Source organism: Beta vulgaris, chromosome 6, assembly GCF_026745355.1.
Source record: "Beta vulgaris subsp. vulgaris cultivar EL10 chromosome 6, EL10.2, whole genome shotgun sequence".
Lineage (NCBI taxonomy): Eukaryota > Viridiplantae > Streptophyta > Magnoliopsida > Caryophyllales > Amaranthaceae > Beta > Beta vulgaris.
Window position 1 is genome coordinate 16,623,628 of NC_079207.1, and position 21,486 is coordinate 16,645,113.

General features: G+C 34.8%; 1 protein-coding gene across 1 annotated transcript; it reads left to right on the forward strand.

Moving 5' to 3' along the window:
* Positions 1-6,034: 6,034 nt before the first annotated feature.
* Positions 6,035-10,341, forward strand: LOC104896007 (anthocyanidin 3-O-glucosyltransferase 2). Its single transcript, XM_057395965.1, has 2 exons — positions 6,035-6,847; positions 9,483-10,341. Exons 1-2 carry the CDS (start codon positions 6,154-6,156, stop codon positions 10,229-10,231), a joined length of 1,443 nt encoding a protein of 480 aa, XP_057251948.1. The 5' UTR covers positions 6,035-6,153; the 3' UTR covers positions 10,232-10,341.
* Positions 10,342-21,486: the final 11,145 nt, after the last annotated feature.

Genomic DNA, 21,486 nt, shown 5'->3' on the forward strand with positions numbered 1-21,486 from the left:
AAAGCCATACAAGCAACAACCATCCCAAATTCATAGATACACAAGCTGGACAGATCGAGTGCACTAGGTGTTGAAACATATACTACCAACAACCAACACGCACAGAGCCACCAACATTTGTTGATATGCATTAGGTAATTCACATTGATAAGAAGTGGTTTTATTTAAACCCAGATATGAGAAGGTTCTACTTACTTCCTGTTGAAGATGATCCTTATAAGTGTTGTGTTTCTAAGAGGTATAAAATAAAGGTTATGTTCATGTGTGCAACATCAAGACCCATCAAGGACACTGTAAGGTATATGATACATGATGGAAAGTTTGGGATTTATCCATTTGTTGAGTATGAAACTGTCAAATATTCAACTAAAAACAGAAGGCATGTACACTTCAAACTAAAGCACTTGATAGTGTCACACAACAAAGAATGAGGGATATGATTATTAACAATGTCATCCATGCCATCATGAGAAATTGGCCTTAAAAGACATCTACATCCAGCAAGATAATGCAAGATTACATATTCATGCAGATGACCCACAATTTAGGGCATCAATAACTCAAATGGGTTCAACATTCAATTAATTAATTAACCAGCTCAGTCTCCTAACCTAAATGGTGAAATGGTGAAGGAATTAAAGTCGGAGAGTGGTGATTTGAAGAGAGAAAGAGTGGCGATTTCAGGAGAGAGAAAGGCGAAATAAGGAGAGAGAAAGTTGAATTGGGTTTGGAGAAGATGAACATAAGAAAGAAGATGAAGGGTGAGATGAAATTGTGGGTGGGGGGTTTAATTGATGAACCGGTTATTGGGTTTTTTTTTCTTCTGATGCAGTTGATGAAAGGTAGTTTGCAGGATTTAATTTTTGGTGGAAGTCATTTAATTAATCAGATTAGGATTAATAAAGTTATATTAAGTAGGATTCAATTTAATTAAATGTTATAAACAAGGGTAAAATCAAAAAATCACAGCCATAAACTTTCCATTTTAGGTTCATAAAAAAGTGTCACAACTAAATAGAAACATGCCATATAAGGAAAGTGTCACAACTAAAATTGATACGTAGAAAATATGTAATTGCTTAAAGTTATATAATGGCAATTAACTGTGTCAACACTAAATACCTTCCTTTTCTCTCTATTTTCCCTCTATATCCCTCAAAAACCCAATTTTCTTTGTTGGCTTAGGAACTACCACCAATCTTTTGTTGATGGTAAGCCTCAATATTCTTTTTTTTTTCTAGTATGTTTAATATCTAGTTATTGGATTCAGTAATCTACGCATATATTTGGTTTTATCTACCATATATTGAGTTTTATCTCTCTCTTTGTGCGGGTTTAGGAATATGTATTTAATTTTGCAGAAAAAATTAATTCTTCGATAAAGATTTGTGCAGTGTCGTGACAGATATAAGTTTTATATCTAGAATCAATTGGATCAATTTTAGTTCCAGTTCAAAACTATAAGAGATCGAAAGACTCCCTCATGAAAAGTTGTATCAAATAGGCAATGTGAAAAAGGGTATGAGGAAGTGTCAAATCTAATCTACAACAATCATGGTTTGCAAGTTTACCATTCTATTTCAAAATCATTATGTATTTGTTAGTTTTGATTTTCATTATAAGTGTTGTGTGATTGTTTCATTAATGAAATAACTTTACATTTAAATTAGTATAATGACAAACTTGCCAAATGTTTTAGTAGATACTATTTAGAAAATTGAAAGTATTCCTTTTTCTTGCAACGATAACAATAGTTAATAAAATCAGTGACGTCTGATCCACTAGATGTATTTTGAGGTGAGATTCTCTTTCCTTTTCCCTATTTTCAAAAGGCCTTACTTATGTAGCTGGAATAGTTAGATTCACATGTGCAATGTTATGATCCAGTAGGACAGGGATCCTCATCAATTTAAAAAGTTAAAAAATTAAATCAGTGATGTAATCCATCCTATAATATAATAAATAGTTATTAGGTCCAGACTATAAATATTCATTTATAACATTAAACTTTAAAATGATAACACTAAATATCAATTGGTCTAGTGGTTAAGACTTTAGTATATATAAACTTAAGGTTACGAAATCAAACTCTATACTATGTAATTTCTAATTTTTTTTTAATGTATGTGGATTAAATGAAATAAATGCCCATCAAGAGAGCACATGTGATGTTGTTCCTTATTTAGGAATGCTTTTTAATACATTAGTATAGATAGATTTTTGCTAGAGTGATCATGATTTGCGGGTTTGGGCTGGGCACCAGCCTGCCCATTCTTAAAATATTTATCCGACGGGCCTAATAATGCATGACCAAGTCCATTAATTTTTTGGGGTTTGACTTCTTTGTCCTTATTCGTCAAAAAAAACAAGTCGGGCTTACTCGCAGGCTAACGGGCCTTAAAATCGTCGAATAAAAAACACCTTCATTAGATCAATAATCAAATTTATAAAAAAAAAAATTTCAATAGTCCAACAATTGGTGGAAAACCATTATTTGTGCTTAACTAGTTTGTTAAAAAAATCACATGGAAGTTCAATGGTTGGAGCTCCCACCTCCCAACCTTATGGTCAGGAGTTCGTGTAACAGCCCCCGTCCTAGCTTATGTTAAATATTAATTAAAAACTATACTTCTAGCAATAGCGGAAGCAAAATCATAATTTAACGTTACGGAGGCTGTCACCTGCTGGAGTCAACCCATTAATATGGTTGAATTGACTCTACGAGCTAATCTTAAAATAACATTCATCACATATGAAGTTAAGTTAGTTATTACAGACCCAAAAGAAAGTTATAAAATAGAGTTAAACAGTGTTCATAAAGCAGAAGTAAGTTGCAAAATATGATCATGTTCAAGCTTGCATCCACTATGACAGTTGAGACATGACTTCACTACAGCTCATCCATCGGACTACCTTAGCTTGCTTTTCCCTGCACAAGAGTCTGCCCCCACCAGGACAGGTTCATAGAACAAATAAAAATCAGTTTACACTGGTATGCAAATCAATCCGGAAATAGATTTATGGTGGCTGAAAACAAGGAGTGATCACACTCCAAGATAATTTACAAATCAATATGTTAAGGGAATAAACCTTCATCGTAAGAATACACATTCGAAATGTTCACAAGTTTATAGCAAACGTCCACATACCAACACAAATTTGAAAACGTTTAGTTTGAGAGCGTAGGAAGAAGATATCACAATGAGGTGTATTAGAATACAACCTCCACACAATTCGGAGTTTAAACTCCTACTATTTTCTCGCTTGCAAGCTTTTATAGGACATGTCCTTTCACACATTACACACATTCCTCTTCACTACGCAAAAACAAATTCATATTCTTTAATAACAAACACACTTACTAAAACGGTTTGTAAGAAATTATACTAAAACTTAAGTTATAAAAATGATTTAAAGTTTGGTTGAGGATGGATCAATGGACTTAGGACAGTAGCTAAATGATTAGGAATGCCAAAAATAATTTTTAAGAATCCACACAATTGATCTAACAAACATAAGAATAATCTAGGTTTGAGTGCGAAAAAAAGGTGATTTCGGACCCATAACAAAGAATACTTTGAATAGAATTTATCATCGATTTTGATTGAGTAATATAAGTGAAAAATTGATGTTTAAGCTACTGTGAGTACTCATATATCAATGAAAATGTTTCCCTTAAAAAATTATAGGAAAACCCGATATAGTTCATCCTTAAAACGTAGTTTATAAACAATCTTCGAACCCTCTAATGTAACTTGAAATGATGTAGAAAATTCTTATCAAAGTATATCATGGAAACCAAGTGTTCTTTATCAATAGTAACTAATAAGAAGTCCAATGAAACCCTTTTCCAACATTGGTAACATTTCCAAGTGAAATCACATAGTAAAACATGCCTCAAACAGCACTTTTAGTGTAAAAATTCTACCTTCACCCTAAAAGATGTTCTTAGCTTTTAACACACATATATATGACAACCTAAGATCATTTCACCTACTGCCTATTACCAAAAAATCCATCCAAAATACCAAAATCCACAATTCTTAGCCAAAACCGACTAAAATCCACATACGTTCTTCTAATGTAAGAAAAAGAACTCTTTTTCATTTGTTGTACCAACATGCAAAGGGTTATACTTGTTATAACATCAAAATACAGAATCCAATAGTCATTTCACAACAAAAATTCAACCTTAATTTCGTTCTAAAACAAATCTAACAACTTCCATCATTTTTAATCTCCAAAAAGGAATCGAATCTGCATACCTTAACTTGTAAATGGTGTAACTCGACTTCTACTTCTACTCAAGACTTGATTCTTGATTCTTTTTGATCCTAAGACACAAGGGAACATTCACACCAAATTTCATAAGAAAATACCTCAAGGAAGTACCTTAATTCAACCTAAACATTCACTATACTTACTGTTTCCTTGATTGAAGAAGATGGCCTTGCTTCTTGAACTTCCCGACTCCTAAAGCTCGAACTTTTACCTTCCCAGTATGCACCTATGTGTTTAGAATATGAATCAAGCTTTGCATGCAAGTTTTTATAGAGAAAGATTGAAGAAAACGAAGGAAGAAACCAATCCTTGCTGTTCTCGCAGGTATGGCGAGCAGGGGAGGTGAGAGAATCCTGTTCTGGGCAGCAGGGTTCTCTTGTTGGTTTGTGATGAAATTTTTGTGAGGTGTTTGGGTACCTGTGTATTATGTTCAGGTGTCTTTGTATCTCGTGAATCACCCTTAATAAAAGTCAAAATGAGATCTTTGTTTTCACTTGCTCCTTGCTGGAAATTTCTGCTCTTCTTTTGTGCTAGCTTATACTAATTTATATTATATTGCATGCTATTGATCTAACTTTCCCAAGATGATTATTTTACCTCAAAACATCCATAACATATACTTCCTTGATATAACTTAACCCATATATATTCAAGAATTCCAAAATCCATTCTATTAAGCACAACCACAAATTGCCTAATAGTTGAATCATGAATCTATCTCCCACTAGTTCTCAATTTCCATAACTCAACTTATTAAAAATAATATATCGATACTAAATGTTCCCATGTAACGAAATAATATTATTATTTTTATATAACTCCTTCTAAGTACTAGTTACATACAAGCACACATCATTTTTACACACAACTTATCATACGTATTTCCTACGTACAATCACATTAAAATTTCACAATTTAAGTTACTTAATCATATAATAATCCTTTATTATTTACCGACTGTTACAGTTCGACTCTCATTAGCCCCAAATTTGGGGTGTTTGTATGGATATTTGCTTGTGGGTATAAAATATAAATCCACACTTTCCAGTCTTTGGAAGTTTTCTTATGGGTTGGGATCCCCTTGTTACCCCCTAACTCATGAGGGTTGAGCCTACTTGGCCAGTTAATTACCGAAATAAAAAAAAAAACTAATTTGTTAAACTAAAGAAATTTAACACAATACCTAGTTATACTTAGCAAACCACAATACTAAAAAGTTGAACATACCTCTCATCATTAATATTTACTTGTATGGCCAATTTTTCTAAGATATGATTAATATTGTTTTAACTTTTTAAGGTATTTTTTTACATAAAAAAGGCTCATTATTTTTTTATTGTACTTAAAAATAATTATCTATGTAAAATCATAAACGAAGCAGGTGGGCCAACTCGTATTAGAATTTGCTTTACCCATATCCGGCCATTAAAATTAACGAACCGAACTTAACCCGTCCAAAATTAACGTCTTTTAAAGATGGAAGTCCAAACCCGCTTATCTTGCGGGCCGGACAGAGCAAGCTTGGCGTACCGTCCCGAGTCCCGACCATGAATAGTTTTTTATTCACTTCCTCGAAAGTTCCTTCCCGCTGCCCGCATCTACTAAAAAACAGTAGCAGTTCCATACTTCCATCCCAGCAAAGCCGTGACGTCACCCAGTTTAACTTTCAATACAAAATGGTGCATGCACTTGATAAAAGAAAGTTGAAGTAACGACACTAGAGTCTTTAGCTTGACAATTATTGTCCGACTGTCCGTCCCCTTTAATAAACTTATCAAGTAGTATATACAGCTAATACGAGTCCCAAATCCAACGCAAACAACTCAGTTAGCTAGCTTCTCTACAATCAAAAGATTTAGCAAGAAAGTGAGAATGACAAAAACAGAGCTTGTGCTAATCCCATCCCCTGCAACAGGCCACTTAGTCTCAACCATTGAATTTGCCAAGCTCATTATCAAACATGATCAACGTATATCAATTCTAGTCATCATCTTTCACATGCCAATCCATAGTTCCACCAACGTCGATGCTTATATCGAGTCTCAGTCCCATAAAATTGATTCCAACCGCATTACCTTCCTCACTCTGCCGCCCCTCTCCAACCCACCCGATCCCGCTTCGAGCAACTTCTTTTACGACATTGTCGACCTCCATAAGCCTCTCATCAAGCATTCCCTCGTCAGTCGCTCGACAAAACCTGCTGCCTTTGTACTTGATCTCGTGTGTGTCAACTTGATTGACATAGCCAAAGAATTTGAAGCATCTTCTTACATTTACTTCACTTCTGGGACATCCCTCTTGAATGTCATGTTCCATCTCCAAAAACTCCTTGATGACAAGGGGTTTAATGTTGCTACCGAGTTTTGTAACTCGGGAGATGCCGAGTTAGATATACCCGGGTTTAGGAATCGTGTGCCTGCTAAAGTATTGCCGTTGTTGCTTTTCGATAAGGGTAGTGGACGTTCCGGGTTACTTCATCATTTCGCAAGGAGGTTTCGAGAAACCAAAGGAATTCTAGTCAATACTTTCATGGAGTTAGAACCTTCTATTATTCAGAGTTTGCATAGTATGTGGATGATGTTGGAATATAGCATAGTTAGCTCAATAAGCAAAGTTGTTAGCATTGTAATTAGTTGTAGTGGTTAGTTAGCTTTAATGATATAACATAGATTAGTTGTTAGTATGCACATGATATACATATATAACAACAAATGTAATAGAGTTGTATTTTGACACAAATATAATACAGAATTCTCTACTTTCTCTCTCCTCTGTTTTCTCTCTGTTCATCTTCAACCTCAAGCCATTCTAATGGCTGACCTCTCTTTCTTTCACTTTCTCCCACCATAATTCCTCAAATTCTAACATGGTATCAGAGCGGGACGAATCCTAGCTCAAATTCTTCCGCAAATTCTTTTCCAAATTCACAAAATTTCATCTTATTTTCTGCAATTTTTCTGGGTTGCGATTTCTTGTAAACTTCGAGAATTTTCTACCTCAATTTCTCACGAATTCATTGTTCACTCAACTTCATCAATTCAATTTGAGTTGAATGTCATTTGCGAAATATTTTCTGACCTAGAAATTCATTTTTCCCCAAAATTTTTAGGGTTCTTTTGCGATGTTTGTTCATTCGCGAACCTTCAAATCACCATGTCTCTCCAATTCTTTCTGCTAATTCGTTTTTCATTCTAATTACTTTCATCATAATCAGCGTCGAATCTATTTTCAGATTCATCACCTTCATTCTTCTTGATCTCTTTGCTCAGATCTTTCAAGATTCTGTATATTTTTTTCTCTAGTATAGATCGATGGTTTCGAATTTCCACTAATATTGGGGAATTTTGTTTTGGTGGTATTGGGGAATCGTCCTTTTGATGTTTGCTTGCTGTTTTTTGCTCGCGATTTTCACTATTATCTCCTCTACGAATTATGCAATCTTATTCGAAGCATTCAAGATTTGATTCTTGTTTTTCGGCTCAAGCTTTCAACTGCAAGTTTTCATCGCTACGGTAATAATTCAGCTGACAATGTTTTCTGGGTTTATTATTGTTGTATTGATGTTCTGGTTTTATTGGTGTTTGATTGAGATTGAGATTTATGATTGCAGTTGCTATTAGGTGTTCTTAGATTGAAGTTGTAGTGTTGAGTTTGTTGTTGTATGTAATGGTTGAATACATGATGAGTTGGTGAATTTGTTGGATGATGGAGGTGAATTTGTATGTTTTCTGAAATTTTCTTTCTGATTCTTCAATTCTGATTTGTGAGATAAATTCTCACACTCTTGATTCTTTCAACATTTTCTTTCCTTCTTGTAAACACATTCATTTCTTTCTCTTTTATTCTTTCCATATTCCCTCTTCTTGATTGATTGCCCATAGTGGCTTGTTGATTGCCCATAGAGGCTTGATTTTGCCCATAGTGGCTTGTTGTGATCCATAGTGGTCTGTTTTTGTGCCCATTAGAGGCTTTTCTTGGACCCATAGAAGGTCATTTTTGAACCCATAGTGGTCATTGTTGAAGATCCATAGAGATCATTTAATAGTCTTATGACTTTAACCTCCAAATTTTGATAGTCTTATGACTTTAACCTCCAAATTTTTGATAGTCCTATGACTTTAACCTCCAAATTTTGATAGTCTTATGACTTTAACCTCTTGATTGATCATTGCGATCAAGTTTAAGCCCATTGAGGCATTTCTTTGAGACCCAAAAGTGGTCATTTTGTCTTTCACTTCTTACACACTCTCAAGTTCATTCCTCTCTTTTCTCTTTCCATCTCTTTTCTATAGTTATTCTTCTTCAAGCTTAGAGTGCTTTTCAACCCCTCTAAGCTTGAGGGGGGGAATTAGGTAGTGATGGTGATGGTTCTCTTGTTGAGATCATTGATGTGGTGTGGATGTTGGAGGTTGTTTGTGGTTGTTTTTTTTTAGTTTGAAGTTGTGGTGTATATAGTTGGGTGATTGATGATCGGTTTGTTAGTCAGTTCTATTGACTGATTTTATGGTGATTGATGGTTGCTCAGTGGTGTAATTGGATTGTGTAATATGGATGAATGTTTTGTGATGGTTATGTGCTCATTCATGGTGTTTTGGTGTAAAGTAAAGCTAGTTCAGTTGGTTCAGCCCCTAGTTCAACTGCTGCTGGTTTTGTTATGCTTGTATCAATACTACTGAGTAGAAGACAGTTGAGTTGGTTCTCTTTTGAAGAATGGTATTGCTAGTTCCTATATTTCAGCTTGTGCTTGGGATGACCTTACCTCAATATCATTATGTCCAGTTCATCAGTCCATGATACTACGTTACTAGCTCCTGATTGGTTGATAGTTCAAGCTCAGCATCAAAACTCTTCTTCACCTAGCTCGGTTTCAAACTGTAATGGTTGTCCCACCCATTCCAGTTTGAGGGGGCGTGTTGGAATATAGCATAGTTAGCTCAATAAGCAAAGTTGTTAGCATTGTAATTAGTTGTAGTGGTTAGTTAGCTTTAATGATATAACATAGATTAGTTGTTAGTATGCACATGATATACATATATAACAACAAATGTAATAGAGTTGTATTTTGACACAAATATAATACAGAATTCTCTACTTTCTCTCTCCTCTGTTTTCTCTCTGTTCATCTTCAACCTCAAGCCATTCTAATGGCTGACCTCTCTTTCTTTCACTTTCTCCCACCATAATTCCTCAAATTCTAACAGATGACATTCCAACTATATACCCCGTGGGACCTGTTCTAGCTCTCGATGAACACATTCGAAGTGGTACTAGAGAAGAGGATCGAGACTCGATTATTCGATGGTTGGATGATCAACCTTCCTCCTCGGTGGTGTACCTATGCTTCGGGAGCATGGGAAGCTTCGATGAGGAGCAAGTGAAGGAGATTGCCAATGGGTTAGATCGTTGCGGCCACCGATTCTTGTGGTGCCTACGAAGGCCATCATCTGAGAACAAGTATGTTCTTCCTAGTGAGGATGGGACTTTTAAGGATGCCCTACCTCCAGGTTTTTTAGACCGGACGGCTCCTAGAGGCAAAATAATTGGGTGGGCGCCACAAGCTCGGGTACTCGACCATCGAGCTGTTGGTGGATTTCTGTCGCATTGTGGGTGGAACTCGATAGTAGAAAGCATATGGTTTGGAGTACCAATTGGCACATGGCCGATGCACTCAGAGCAACAACTAAATGCCTTTCAACTATTAAAGGAACTCGAACTAGCAGTGGAGATTAGGATGGATTATCAAAGGAACTTAATGGAGCAAGATGCAAATTTTAGGGTAACAGCTGAAGAGGTGGAAAATGGTGTTAAAAAATTAATGAGTATAGATGAGACAATGAGAGGTAAATTACAAGAGATGAAGAACATAAGTAGGAAGGTTTTGAAATATGGTGGATCTTCTCATAATTCGCTGACTAATTTTATCAGCCAAGTTTCATCATGTGATTTGTGAAGTGTTAACTATTGATTGAATTTGGCACTAATGTTCAAGTGTAATTTAGTCCAATTTTATTGCATCATCTAGTGTATGTATCACTTAATAATACGAGTCCTATTGATTTATGTGCCAACTACTTTCAAACTTAGCTTTAGGCTCCGTTTGGTAGGGTGTAAAACATTTTCCCGAAAAACTGTTTTCCTCTATTTTCAGTTTTACATTGTTTGGTTGGCAAAAGAGTGTAAAACCATTTTCCCTTGGGGTAAAATTACTCTCCCAAGGATGGAAAACCATTTTCCTTCCAAAATGAAGGGAAAACTATTTTCCTTCTCTCTCTTGTACACTCCTCTCACTACCTTCTTACTTTCCCTTTCATTTTCCTTTCATTTCATCATTTTTTTTACATCGAACCAAACAACGGAAAACTAATTTTGGAATTGTGTTTTCCATTGTAAATTGTTTTCCATGAAAATCATTTTACACTGAAAATATTTTATGCCCTACCAAACGGAGCCTTAATGTAATGTTTTAGCGACTTAAGACTCTATTTGGAGAAGCATTTTAATTACCTTAAATGACAATTTGCTAATATATTTTAGGTGCTAAAATGACTAGTAATGTTTGGGGAGTATCTAAAATAAAATTTCAGGTGGTGAAAATGACTTAAACGATAACTTAAATTTTTTACCTTTTCCAAATTAGGTGACTGAAATTTTGGAAAATCTTCTAAAATTTTGATAGCAACTAAATTTGCCAAAATAATTTATCAATTTAAGCAACTACTTTTGCCAAACAATTGAACTAATCAGCTACCTTATCAGTTCTAGCACCTTATTAGTTTCAGTTTTATCTTATCATTTTCAGTTAACTTATCAGGTTCAATTTATTTTCACCTAGTATTGCCAAACAAAGCTTTTTCGAACAATAAAATTGTAGTACATGCTTGGACCTTGATTAACAATGCTATGCCCTAGAATCTAGATGAGTCTTTAGAACTTGGTCCTTTGATTCAAACCATAATATTATTATTTCGCTTCAATTTTTATTAGTTGAAACTAGGATGCTAATCGAGTGAGTCAACCACGAGTAGTGGGTTGCTCGACTCGTGCTCAATAAGTTTCGAGTCGAGTTGCTCACAAGCAGCTCGTTAAATGTTTCGGTACACCTTGAAATCTAGGCATTTGATTATTATATCTTGTTTTCTTTATAATTTTTTCATTTTATACCGTTTTAATTTATTTCCAATGAGTGTTAATGTTTTTTTTTATTTCAAAGAGAAACTAAGTGAAAACAATTTAATTGTGTGCAAGCTTATTGAGTTTTGAGCTCGAGGAAACTCGAGTCAAGTTTAGATCGAGTCGAGTTGGAGCTGCTCAACTTGATTAGCACCGCTAATTGAAACTTAGTTATTTTATCAAGATAATAGCTAAATGCTAAATGTTTGTCATATACATCCCACAAAAAGAATGTAATAATGGTTGCTATTGAAACAAATTTGAAGTGAAAAAAAGTTATAATAGGTGAACTTAGACAATAAAAATGTATCATTGCTTCTTTAGACAACAATATTGTTTATGAATTTTATTTTATATGGAAAATAAGTTATAATAGATCTACTATCACTCTACTACACTCTTACCGCTTATTTTATTAAAGTTAATTATGCTATTATGAAATTCTAGTACAATTCGCTAGTTAAGCTACAACTTTAATTTAAATCCACCTTATCCAATAAAATGACTTATTTTTTTACATCTTTCAAATTCCACATCAAATTATATTAGTATTTGGAACTCGATATTAGAAAGGCTGTGGTTTGGGGTCCCGATTGCAATGTGGCCGATGTACTCGGAACAGCAAGTGAATGCGTTTGAAATGGTAAAGGAATTTAAACTAGCAGTTGAGGTTAGAATGGATTATCAGAGGAATTTACTGAAGACAAGTGCAAACTTTGTGGTTACAGCTGAAGAAGTTGAAAATAGTGTCAAGAAATTATTGGAAAAATAGAGAATTAACAAAATGAATTTGGAAATTTTCCATATATTCTTGGGCATTAGAGAGTAATCAGGGGGAGAGAAGTAGAGAATTAAAGTAGATGAGATGAAAAGTTTAGTTACGCATACAGGTGGAAAAGGGTTGAGCGTTTGAGCCTTTGAGGCCCCCCAAAATTCGGGGTCTCTGTGCTATTGGTTTACTTGTACAGGCCCATAGCCGGCCCTAGACGCCCTCCGACATTGTTGTTCCGGTGTGCTAGAGTTAGGCTCTATTATTTTAGACTGAATTAATTAGAATTCAGTTTAAGAAAATTCAATTCAGTTAGTTTACTTTCACAGTTTTTGGTTTAGTTCAATATAATTCAATTCAGTTCAGACAAATTAAGTTCAGTTCAAAAGAACAATGTCTTACTGTAATTCGCTCCAGATTGCACATGCAAGAGGAAGGCAGAGAGATGGATAATGACGAAGAGGAAGAGGAGGAAAAGGATCATGTGAGGTTTAATATGGTCACGTGACCTTGGGACCTGCTACAACAGGTTGAGTTGTCTGTTGTGTCCAGACGAAGTTACAACTCTATGTAGTTGGGATAATTGGACCTTACAAAAATGTTCGCTCATAGTTGAGACATATAGTGTTAATTTTTCCCCTATCTCACATTAATTATCAAATAGATAGATATGTCATGTTATTACTTTTGAAAAAAACATGTTTTTAAAATAGAGTATATATAATAAAAATTACATATCTATAGTTTTGAATAGTGAAAATTAGAGTTTGATTTTGACTAAATAACCTTAAAAACATTATACAATAAAAAAATAAGTATAATTTTGTTACATGACTCAAAAAAGTTATAATTTGTACACTATTGGAAAGTTTTTAAAACATATAACAATATTAGTTTTTAAATGAATGGTAACATATGACATTATATTATAATTTTTAACATGTGTATTGAATCATATAACAATAAAAAAAGTTATAAAAAGAAGAGGAATTTAACATAATACTATCTCCTTTTTTTCTAATTGTTACACTTTAACATTTACACTATTCACAAATTTCACTTTGACTATCGTTTGTGATTTATACGTGAATTAAAGTTATACTCCCTCTGTTTCTTAAGGATCTTCCCACTTACTGTTCCTACAGATACCAAGGAAAATCAAGTTGTGTGGGGCATGGTGTGAGTAAAGTAGGAGAGAGAAAGGGGTTAAGATAAATAAACAAATAAAAATGGGTTAAAGTAGGAGAGAGAAAGGGAGTGAAATTGAATTAATAATGTAATGGTGGACCATATGATAGTGACATGAGAGGGTAAATAGGGAAATTTGTTTTGCCAAATAAGGAATAAAGCAAAAGAGGGAAGATCTTTTGGAAACACCCTTAAACGGAAAGAGGGAAGATCTTTAGGAAACGGAGGGAGTAGTTATGTGGGATCTTGTTAAATCCATCATAATATGTATTTCATATATATGTACTTTTTATAATTTCTACAAATACAAAACTAGAGATATATATATGTCCTCAAAGTTTTGCATTGACATGCGTGAAAAAGTGTAAGTGTAACAATTTTTAAAAAACGGATGGAGTAAGATGTAATACATGAATTATGGTAGAATTAGAGCTTTAGAGTTACTAAGAGAAAATATAGTTTGATTTGAGTACGTAGATTATCTAAAAGTTAATAAAACCGTTGAGTATTATAACTTTTGCTACATAATACAGAAAAAAGACACAATCTTAGTATACTACCTCCATTTTTTGAAGTCTTGATCAATTACCGCAGACAAAATATTATAGGCAATGGGAGAGATGTATAATATATTTTTTGGATCCAGTTACATTATATAAATAGGAAATCATGAGGAGAGAGAATATTGAGTCCACTTGCATTACATAAATATAAATAGGAAGCAAAAATTGCCCAGAAACCAATAAATTAATAGTCTTTTTTTGCCAAGATAGGATTAAGTAAATTGAGTAGAACTTCATATAAAGGAAGGAAATAGAAAGTGAGTAAGACTTCAAAAAAAGGAGGGAGTAATTGAATAAAATTTGAGATTTGCATCAAAATAATAATCATTAATTATTAGGAATATAAATATATATTTTCAGAAACTGACAATCGCAAGAATTTGGAGAATAGCACGAACCCAAGAAAAGAGAGAGAAGAGAATGTTTTTTGTGTGTCTTGAACTAATCAGAAAGCAATGATTTTATAGGAGGAAATCAGGCCAAAAAACGGAAGGCAGTAAAAGGGGAGGATATTATGGGATTGACATTAACCCTGTAAAGGTCAAAATGTTACAAATCTTCATCAATCACACAAGCGCTCAGCCCGGGTCCAAAAAGTTAGTCAAGTTAAGTTTATTCCCCAAAGCCCAAGACCAAGGCCCGGGCAGGCGTGTGTGTGATAGCAAGCCAAACCAATCATGACATTCAACCACAAAAGCATCTCAAGTACCAACTCAATAGGAGGAAGGATGGAGGGAATATAAAAAGCAAGGAAATATTCCCTCCCACAAGTATTGTGGGACAATTAATGAAAAGAAGACAACAAGGCTTTTCAAGCCTTGATTCCAACAATTCCCCACAAAGGCTCTGAACACTAGTAGAATAATTGCTTATTGTTGCGGTGGTATTGCTGTAGTTTTACCCATACGCAGCAATATATCACGTAAAAAGAAAAGAAAAAATATAAAATAACCATATTATTGTGGTTTCGACAAAAAACGCAGCAATATGGTTTGAACGAAATCTTTATGGAAAATTTTGACTATTTGACCAAACATATTGCTGCGGTTTCTGACCAAAATCGCAGCAATATATTAAAATAATTTAAAAAATTATTATTTCAACCTATTGCTGTAGTTCATACAAAAAACCGCAGCAATAGGCTTTTTTAAATAAAAAATGTGCGCGGCCCGATGTTCCTCCTCATCAGCCATTTAAGTAAAAAAATATTTCTCTCCCTCTCATTTCCTCCTTATCAGGCGTTACTTCTCATCAGTCGGCCAAAAGTATTTCTCTCTCTTCTCTCTCTTCTCTTTCTCCTCTCTCATTTCCGGTTTACAGATCTCGGTCTGTCGTCGCCCTTAGCCCTCGCAACAACACCTTCTCTTCATCTCCTCTCTCTCTTCTCTCCTCGTCTCGCCGGCGTTCGTTCGCCCCTTCGTCTCCCTAAGTCGTTCGTTCGTTCAAATGATTAGACGTCTCGAGTCATTCGTTCGTCTCGAGTTTGTTTGCTCCCGGTCGGTTGTCGTCGTGTTCGTTTCCACCAAAGTCGTTCGCCGTCTTCCTCTCCACCACTGTCGTTTGCCATCTTCGTCTCCACCACCGTCGCTCGCCATCTTCGTCTCCACCACCGTCTCGAGTTCGTTCGTCGTCCGCTCCATTTTCCATTTTCCTTTTGTATTGATGCGTTCGTCTAATGTACCACCATTTTCCATTTCCTTCTGTATTGCTGCGTTCGTCTAATGTACTTCTGTATCTCATAAGTTAGGGTTTCAAGATTTAATATCATTTTTCTATTTTCCTTTAATTTTTAATTTTCTTAATTAAATCTATGCATGTCTAATGTACTTCTGTAATTCTTTTTTTTTCTTTTTCGTTTTTTTAAATTTTTTGCTTATTTCATTTTTTTTATATATTTTTTGTAATTAGGGTTTGTAAAGTATTATTTTTGTTGAATATATAGCGTTTTGGTTTAGTTACTTTTGTGTTGTTATGGTACTTCGGTGCTGTAATAGTCTCCTTGGATGAGAGAATGGTATTCTTTTAAATTTAATTGCGAAATGCAAAAAAAAAAACTTAACCTGTACCAGGACCTATTGCTGCGGTTTTGGGTAACAACCACAACAATAGACCAAGATATTGTTGCGGTTTCTAGCCAAAACTGCAACAATACGTTGTACTTTTTTAATAAGAAATAAACATATTGCTGCGGTTTTGCCCAGAAACTGCATCAATATGTTCAGATATTGCTGCGGTTTAAAACCAACGCAATATATTAATTACCTATTGTTGCCCCCTTAATTGTTGCGCGGCCAAAACCGCCGCTATAGGCCACTTAATGATCGCAGCAATAAGCATTTATTCTACTAGTGGAAAAGCAGAAGAAATTCCTGGGTAAGGAAAGGAAAGTACTTAAGCATCAATATCTTTCGATTTGAATTTATGTTTAGTGAAATGAGGCAACAACTTACTATCTAGTGAATGAATTTCTCTTGAACTTACTATAGTTCCGTTGAGACCCTACAACACATACCTACCTTAAGATCGTGCAGTCTCTGCGATACATCACAAGCGCTTTATAGTCATGCATATTCCTGGGGTCTAATAAGTGCTCTAGAAAGACAGGCCAGTCTTTCATAGAATGTGACTTAACCTCCACACTTACGTAGGTGTCCATCAAGGGTTTCTCATTAACACCACCCCGAAGGGATATGGAACTATTAAGAACAAAAGCTCAACCTCTCAATGTAAATCCATCAAGTGCGTCTTAGTAGCTCCACCAATAGGCTATGGATTAAAAAGCACTACCATGCGTCATAGGGATGAGAGTTATCAAGTACTCAGAAAAATGATTTTTATCAAGGTTATATACTTTATATTATACAGTATTATCAAGTACTCAGAAAGGTTTTTTGAAATTAAATATTTCAATTGTTTAATTAAATAAAGTGTTTAATATTTCGCATATACATGTACTCAGTATTTTTACTCACGCGCTTTTTGTTTTGTTTTATGGATTTGTCCCTATGAAAACCCTATTTTGACGGGCAAAATTTACATGTTGATATGATGCATACTTCATATGGGGGAGCTAGTGAGGATTCATAATTAGTCAAGGAGTTGTTATTTTATTTTCTTTATTTCCATCGTTATATAGTTTTACAATAAAGTTATTTCAATAAAGAGAAGTTAGTTCAGTTATTCCACTACATTAGTTAAAGTTCGGTTAGCAGTTAGTATTAAAGCTTTTAACGTTATCACGTGATTGTAATACTCTCAAGTTTCTCAAGGAGTTTTATAATAAAATATGCTTCTCAAAAAGAAAGAAATTTGAGGGTGTTACAATAACTCTCTTTTTACTTCTGAAATCTATACTCCACACCCTCCTATTATCTCGCGGCAATATATTGTTTGTAGTGACTTCCCTTCCTTGGAACAAAATAAAGGATGCACTTTTCTCTATTGGGAACAACAAGGCTCCGGGGCAAAATGGCTTTCATGCCTTGTTTTTCCATCATTTTTGGGATAATGTTCAATCTGTTTGGGATCATGTTTGCAAAGTCTTTGTAAATGTCGAAGTCCCTAAATCCATAAACTCCAACCTCATTACATTAATTCCGAAAACTGGAGATCTGACCCGTGTTAATCACTTCAAACCGATTAGTTTGGTGAACTCGAGTTATAAGATTATTACAAAATTCTGGTTGATAGAATAACACCTCACCTTCATGTCATCATTTCCCCAAATCAGAATAGTTTCATCCCGGGCCGCGACTCTAAGGTGAACTATATAGCCTATGAAATTATCCATTCCATGATCAAAAAGAAAGGTAGAAAGGGTCTTTTTGCTTTAAACCATGGCCTTAAAAAGTTCCTATGACAGACTTGAATGGTCTTTCACTGAATATTGTCTCCACTTCTTCCATTTCTCCTACGATTCCATAAAGCTCATCATGAATTGTATTTCATTGATATCCACCTCACTACAAATAAATAGGAGTAGCATTATCCAGTTTGCACCCACTAGGGACCTTAGGATTTATTTGCGATTCCCTCTTAGTCACCGCAAGCCTTCGAAAAACAATCTTGCTTTCCTAATCGGGAAAATGTCTTCAAAACTAGCTTCTTGGAAAGCCCGATCACTCTCCAAAGCGGGGCGTATGGTGCTCATAAACTCAACTCTCCAAGCCATCCCTCGATACCTCATGCACTCCATTGCTATCCCAAAGTCCCTCACCACTAAAATGGACTTTCTTTGTAGTAATTTATCTTGGAATGGTAGTAATAACATTTGAAAAATAAATTTGATTGCTCGGAAAAGTATTTGTAGGCCGAAGAAAGTTGGGGGATTATGTTGCCTTCAAAATCAAACCATAAATGCTATTAGTCTAGCGCACTTATGCTGGAAGCTTGATAATGACTCTCCATGGGCTGCTAATATTCTTCATGAAAAATATATCAACAACAAAGAATTCCCACAAACTTTATAAAGGGTTCTCGCATGTGGAAGAGTATAAAGGTGGGTTGGGATCTATATAGGGATAGCGTGGCTTCGAGGGATGGAATGGGGAGTCAATTAGCCTTTGGTTCGATAAATGGCTCTTTGGTTCATGCCTTAGATCTTGTATTCATGGCCCCATTCTTAGCCAGGAGAATGACCTAAAGCTCAGCTGCTTGAGAAGCAAGGACATTCTTAGAGTAATTTCCTTTGATCTCCCTTGTGACCCTGTTGATAAGATTCGATCCATAACCTTTTCTAATGTTGATGACAAAACTTTCTTCCTATGGACCAAGGCGAGTAAGTTCAGTTTGAAGCTTGCCTTGGATTCTATCCAAGATACTAATATCATAGAGTCGTGGATTGGGTTTGGAGAGGTACCCCGGGCACCCAAAAATCTCTTTTTCATATGGCAAATGGCTTGGGATTGAATGCCTTGCAATGAGAACATACACTTTAGAATCCCTCACTTCTCTAGCTACTGCACCTTCTGTCTAAGACTTAAAGAAGACATGGACCACATTCTTCGCAAATGTCCTCGTGGGGTTGAAATTTGGGATGCCTCAAATTTAAGTTCAATAATAACCTTAGCTCCCTTCCTGAATTGGCTAAAAGATAATCTCGAAAATCAGGTTAATTCTTGTCATGCAAATGTCCCTTTTAATAATGTTGTTTTCATTTTTGCTATTTGGCATATCTAGATTCGTAGAAATGCTTGGGTCTTTCGAAAGAAAAGCACTCCATCAGTTGCCCTTGTCAAAAACTTATGTTGGGCCGCCACCAAGTGGTTCTATTCCAAGAACCACAGTAAAGTGGGTAAAGCTCCTAACAACCCCCTTATTCCTCCTCCATCTTGGTCTCCCCCGCCGCCCCTTTTCTTAAAAATCAACACTTATGCAACTTTTATCCTTTCTTCTAAAGAAGCACTCGTAGCAGTGGTTTGTAGGAACCATATGGGGACTTGGTTAGAGGGTCTCCAACTCTCTTCCTATGCGTTGGATGCTCATGAATTCGAACTGAGAGCCATCAACCTAGCTCTTAATTGGGTGGAACGAAAGGGTTAGACAGAGGTGATAATTTCAACTGATAGTCTGAATGCACGGAAAGAGGTAACATCAACCCAGGGTATAGTTATTAATCTTTTTTGGCTTGTGAATTGATTGCAGGGTGTTGCTCTTGGATCTGCTAGGCGCCACACTAATCCATGAGGGCAGGGGTGTAAACAAATTAGCCGATGCATTAGATAAGGAAGCAAAAGGGAGAAGAAATGGATTTAACACCATTTTTATTTTGGCAAACCTTCCCCCTGATTATATTATTAATATCTTAAACTCAGATAAAGTTGCTTGTTTAATCGCTTCGAACACTTATTTGCATAAGCCTATCATGAATTGTCTGTAACACTGAACCTTAATTTCATGATTAATGCTATTGTTCCTCTTTCCAAAATGAGACGAATCCAACAACATATCATACAGTAACGTTGATTTTATCTAAAACTAAAAATACATGGTCAAATATAGTAGGCGAATAGTGCAATTTTCAAAGTTTAACATATATTTTGTTACGGAGGAAGTATAATATAGTCCAAATTCATTGCATTATATATAGTGTATATATATATCACTTAATAGTTAATAATATAAGTCCTATTGATTTGTGTGCGAAATACTTTCAAAATTAGCTTTGGTTTAATGTGTTAGTGACCTTTTGTGAACCATGAAATTACAGTAAATGCTTGTACATCAACAATGTTATCCTCTCTTAAAAAAAAGAAACAATGTTATCCTAGAATCTAGGTAAGTCTGGAAAACTTTGTCCCTTATATTTAAACCAAAAGATTATTAATTCGCTTCGTATTTTATTGGTTGAAACTAAGTTATTTTACCAGGATAATAATAAAATGATTGGTTTATATGTCCCACAAAAAGAATGCAATAATGGTTGATATCGAAACAAATTTGAAGCAAAAAAAAAGTAATAATATGTTACGTTAGACAAATGAAATTGCATCGGTGTCATAGACAAAAGTTGCTTCTTTTTTCAACGTTATTGTTTAAATTTTATTCTATGGAATGAAGTTATAATAGATCTACCATCACCCCGCTACACTCTTATTGCTTATTTTATCAAAGTTAATGATGCTATTTTGATATTTTAGTACAATCCGCTAATTAAGATATAATGTTAATATAAATTCACCTTATCCAATAAAATGAATTATTTTTTTTTCTTTTAATTGAAATCAAAACTGATATCTATACAAATATATTAAAAGGCGTGCGAAAACAAGAAACTGTGCCACGTGGCTCTTCCTAGGGAGTTTAAGTTCATGTAATCCATGTACACTAAAAAAAAATCAAGAAATTGCATAGTATATGGTTTGATCTCGAAACCTCAAGACATATACTAAAGTTCTAACCACTAGGCTAAGTTGTATTTAGTGTTATTATCATAAAGTATTATATTAATAAATGAAATTTTTTTTTTTTTTTTTTTGGTATCCTAACTAAAAAACCTAGCCTCCCCTCTCCTTTTTTCTCTCTAAAACCCTAGCCTATCATACCCCTTCTTCATCAATTAGGGGGCTGCCATGGATGTTTTCATCCATGGTAAGCCCCTTTTTCCCTTTTATTTTCAGTTTTTAGTTCATTTTCTTGTTTTGTTCAATAAATTAGTATCTCTTTATGAGATTTTCTCAAACCCTTTTATGGGGTTTTTAGTTTCTGTTTTGGAAATCTCCTTCTCCCTATGGGAGTTGTGAGTATGGTTCTTTTATTTTTAGGTATGAGAAATTATTCTCATTTGTTGAAGTTCGAGACTCAACATGAAGAATTAGGGTTTCACAACTTCTGTAAAATTATGGAAGACTATTGGAGTACGTTCATCCCAAAATTTCCGCATCTGCAGATCGTATGCCGAACCAGAGCGAACTCACAGATTGCATTGCTTCAGATGAAGATTTTTATTAAGGCAAAATTAAGTCAAATCTGCGATGTTTACATTTCTAGGGTGATATGTATTTCTATTAGAATTTT

Excerpts from the sequence above, each read along its gene's own strand:
- LOC104896007 (XM_057395965.1), top strand. The coding sequence starts at position 6,154 with ATGACAAAAACAGAGCTTGTGCTAATCCCATCCCCTGCAACAGGCCAC. Across the intron at positions 6,848-9,482 it reads TATTATTCAGAGTTTGCATA|ATGACATTCCAACTATATAC; the intron begins GTATGTGGATGA and ends AAATTCTAACAG.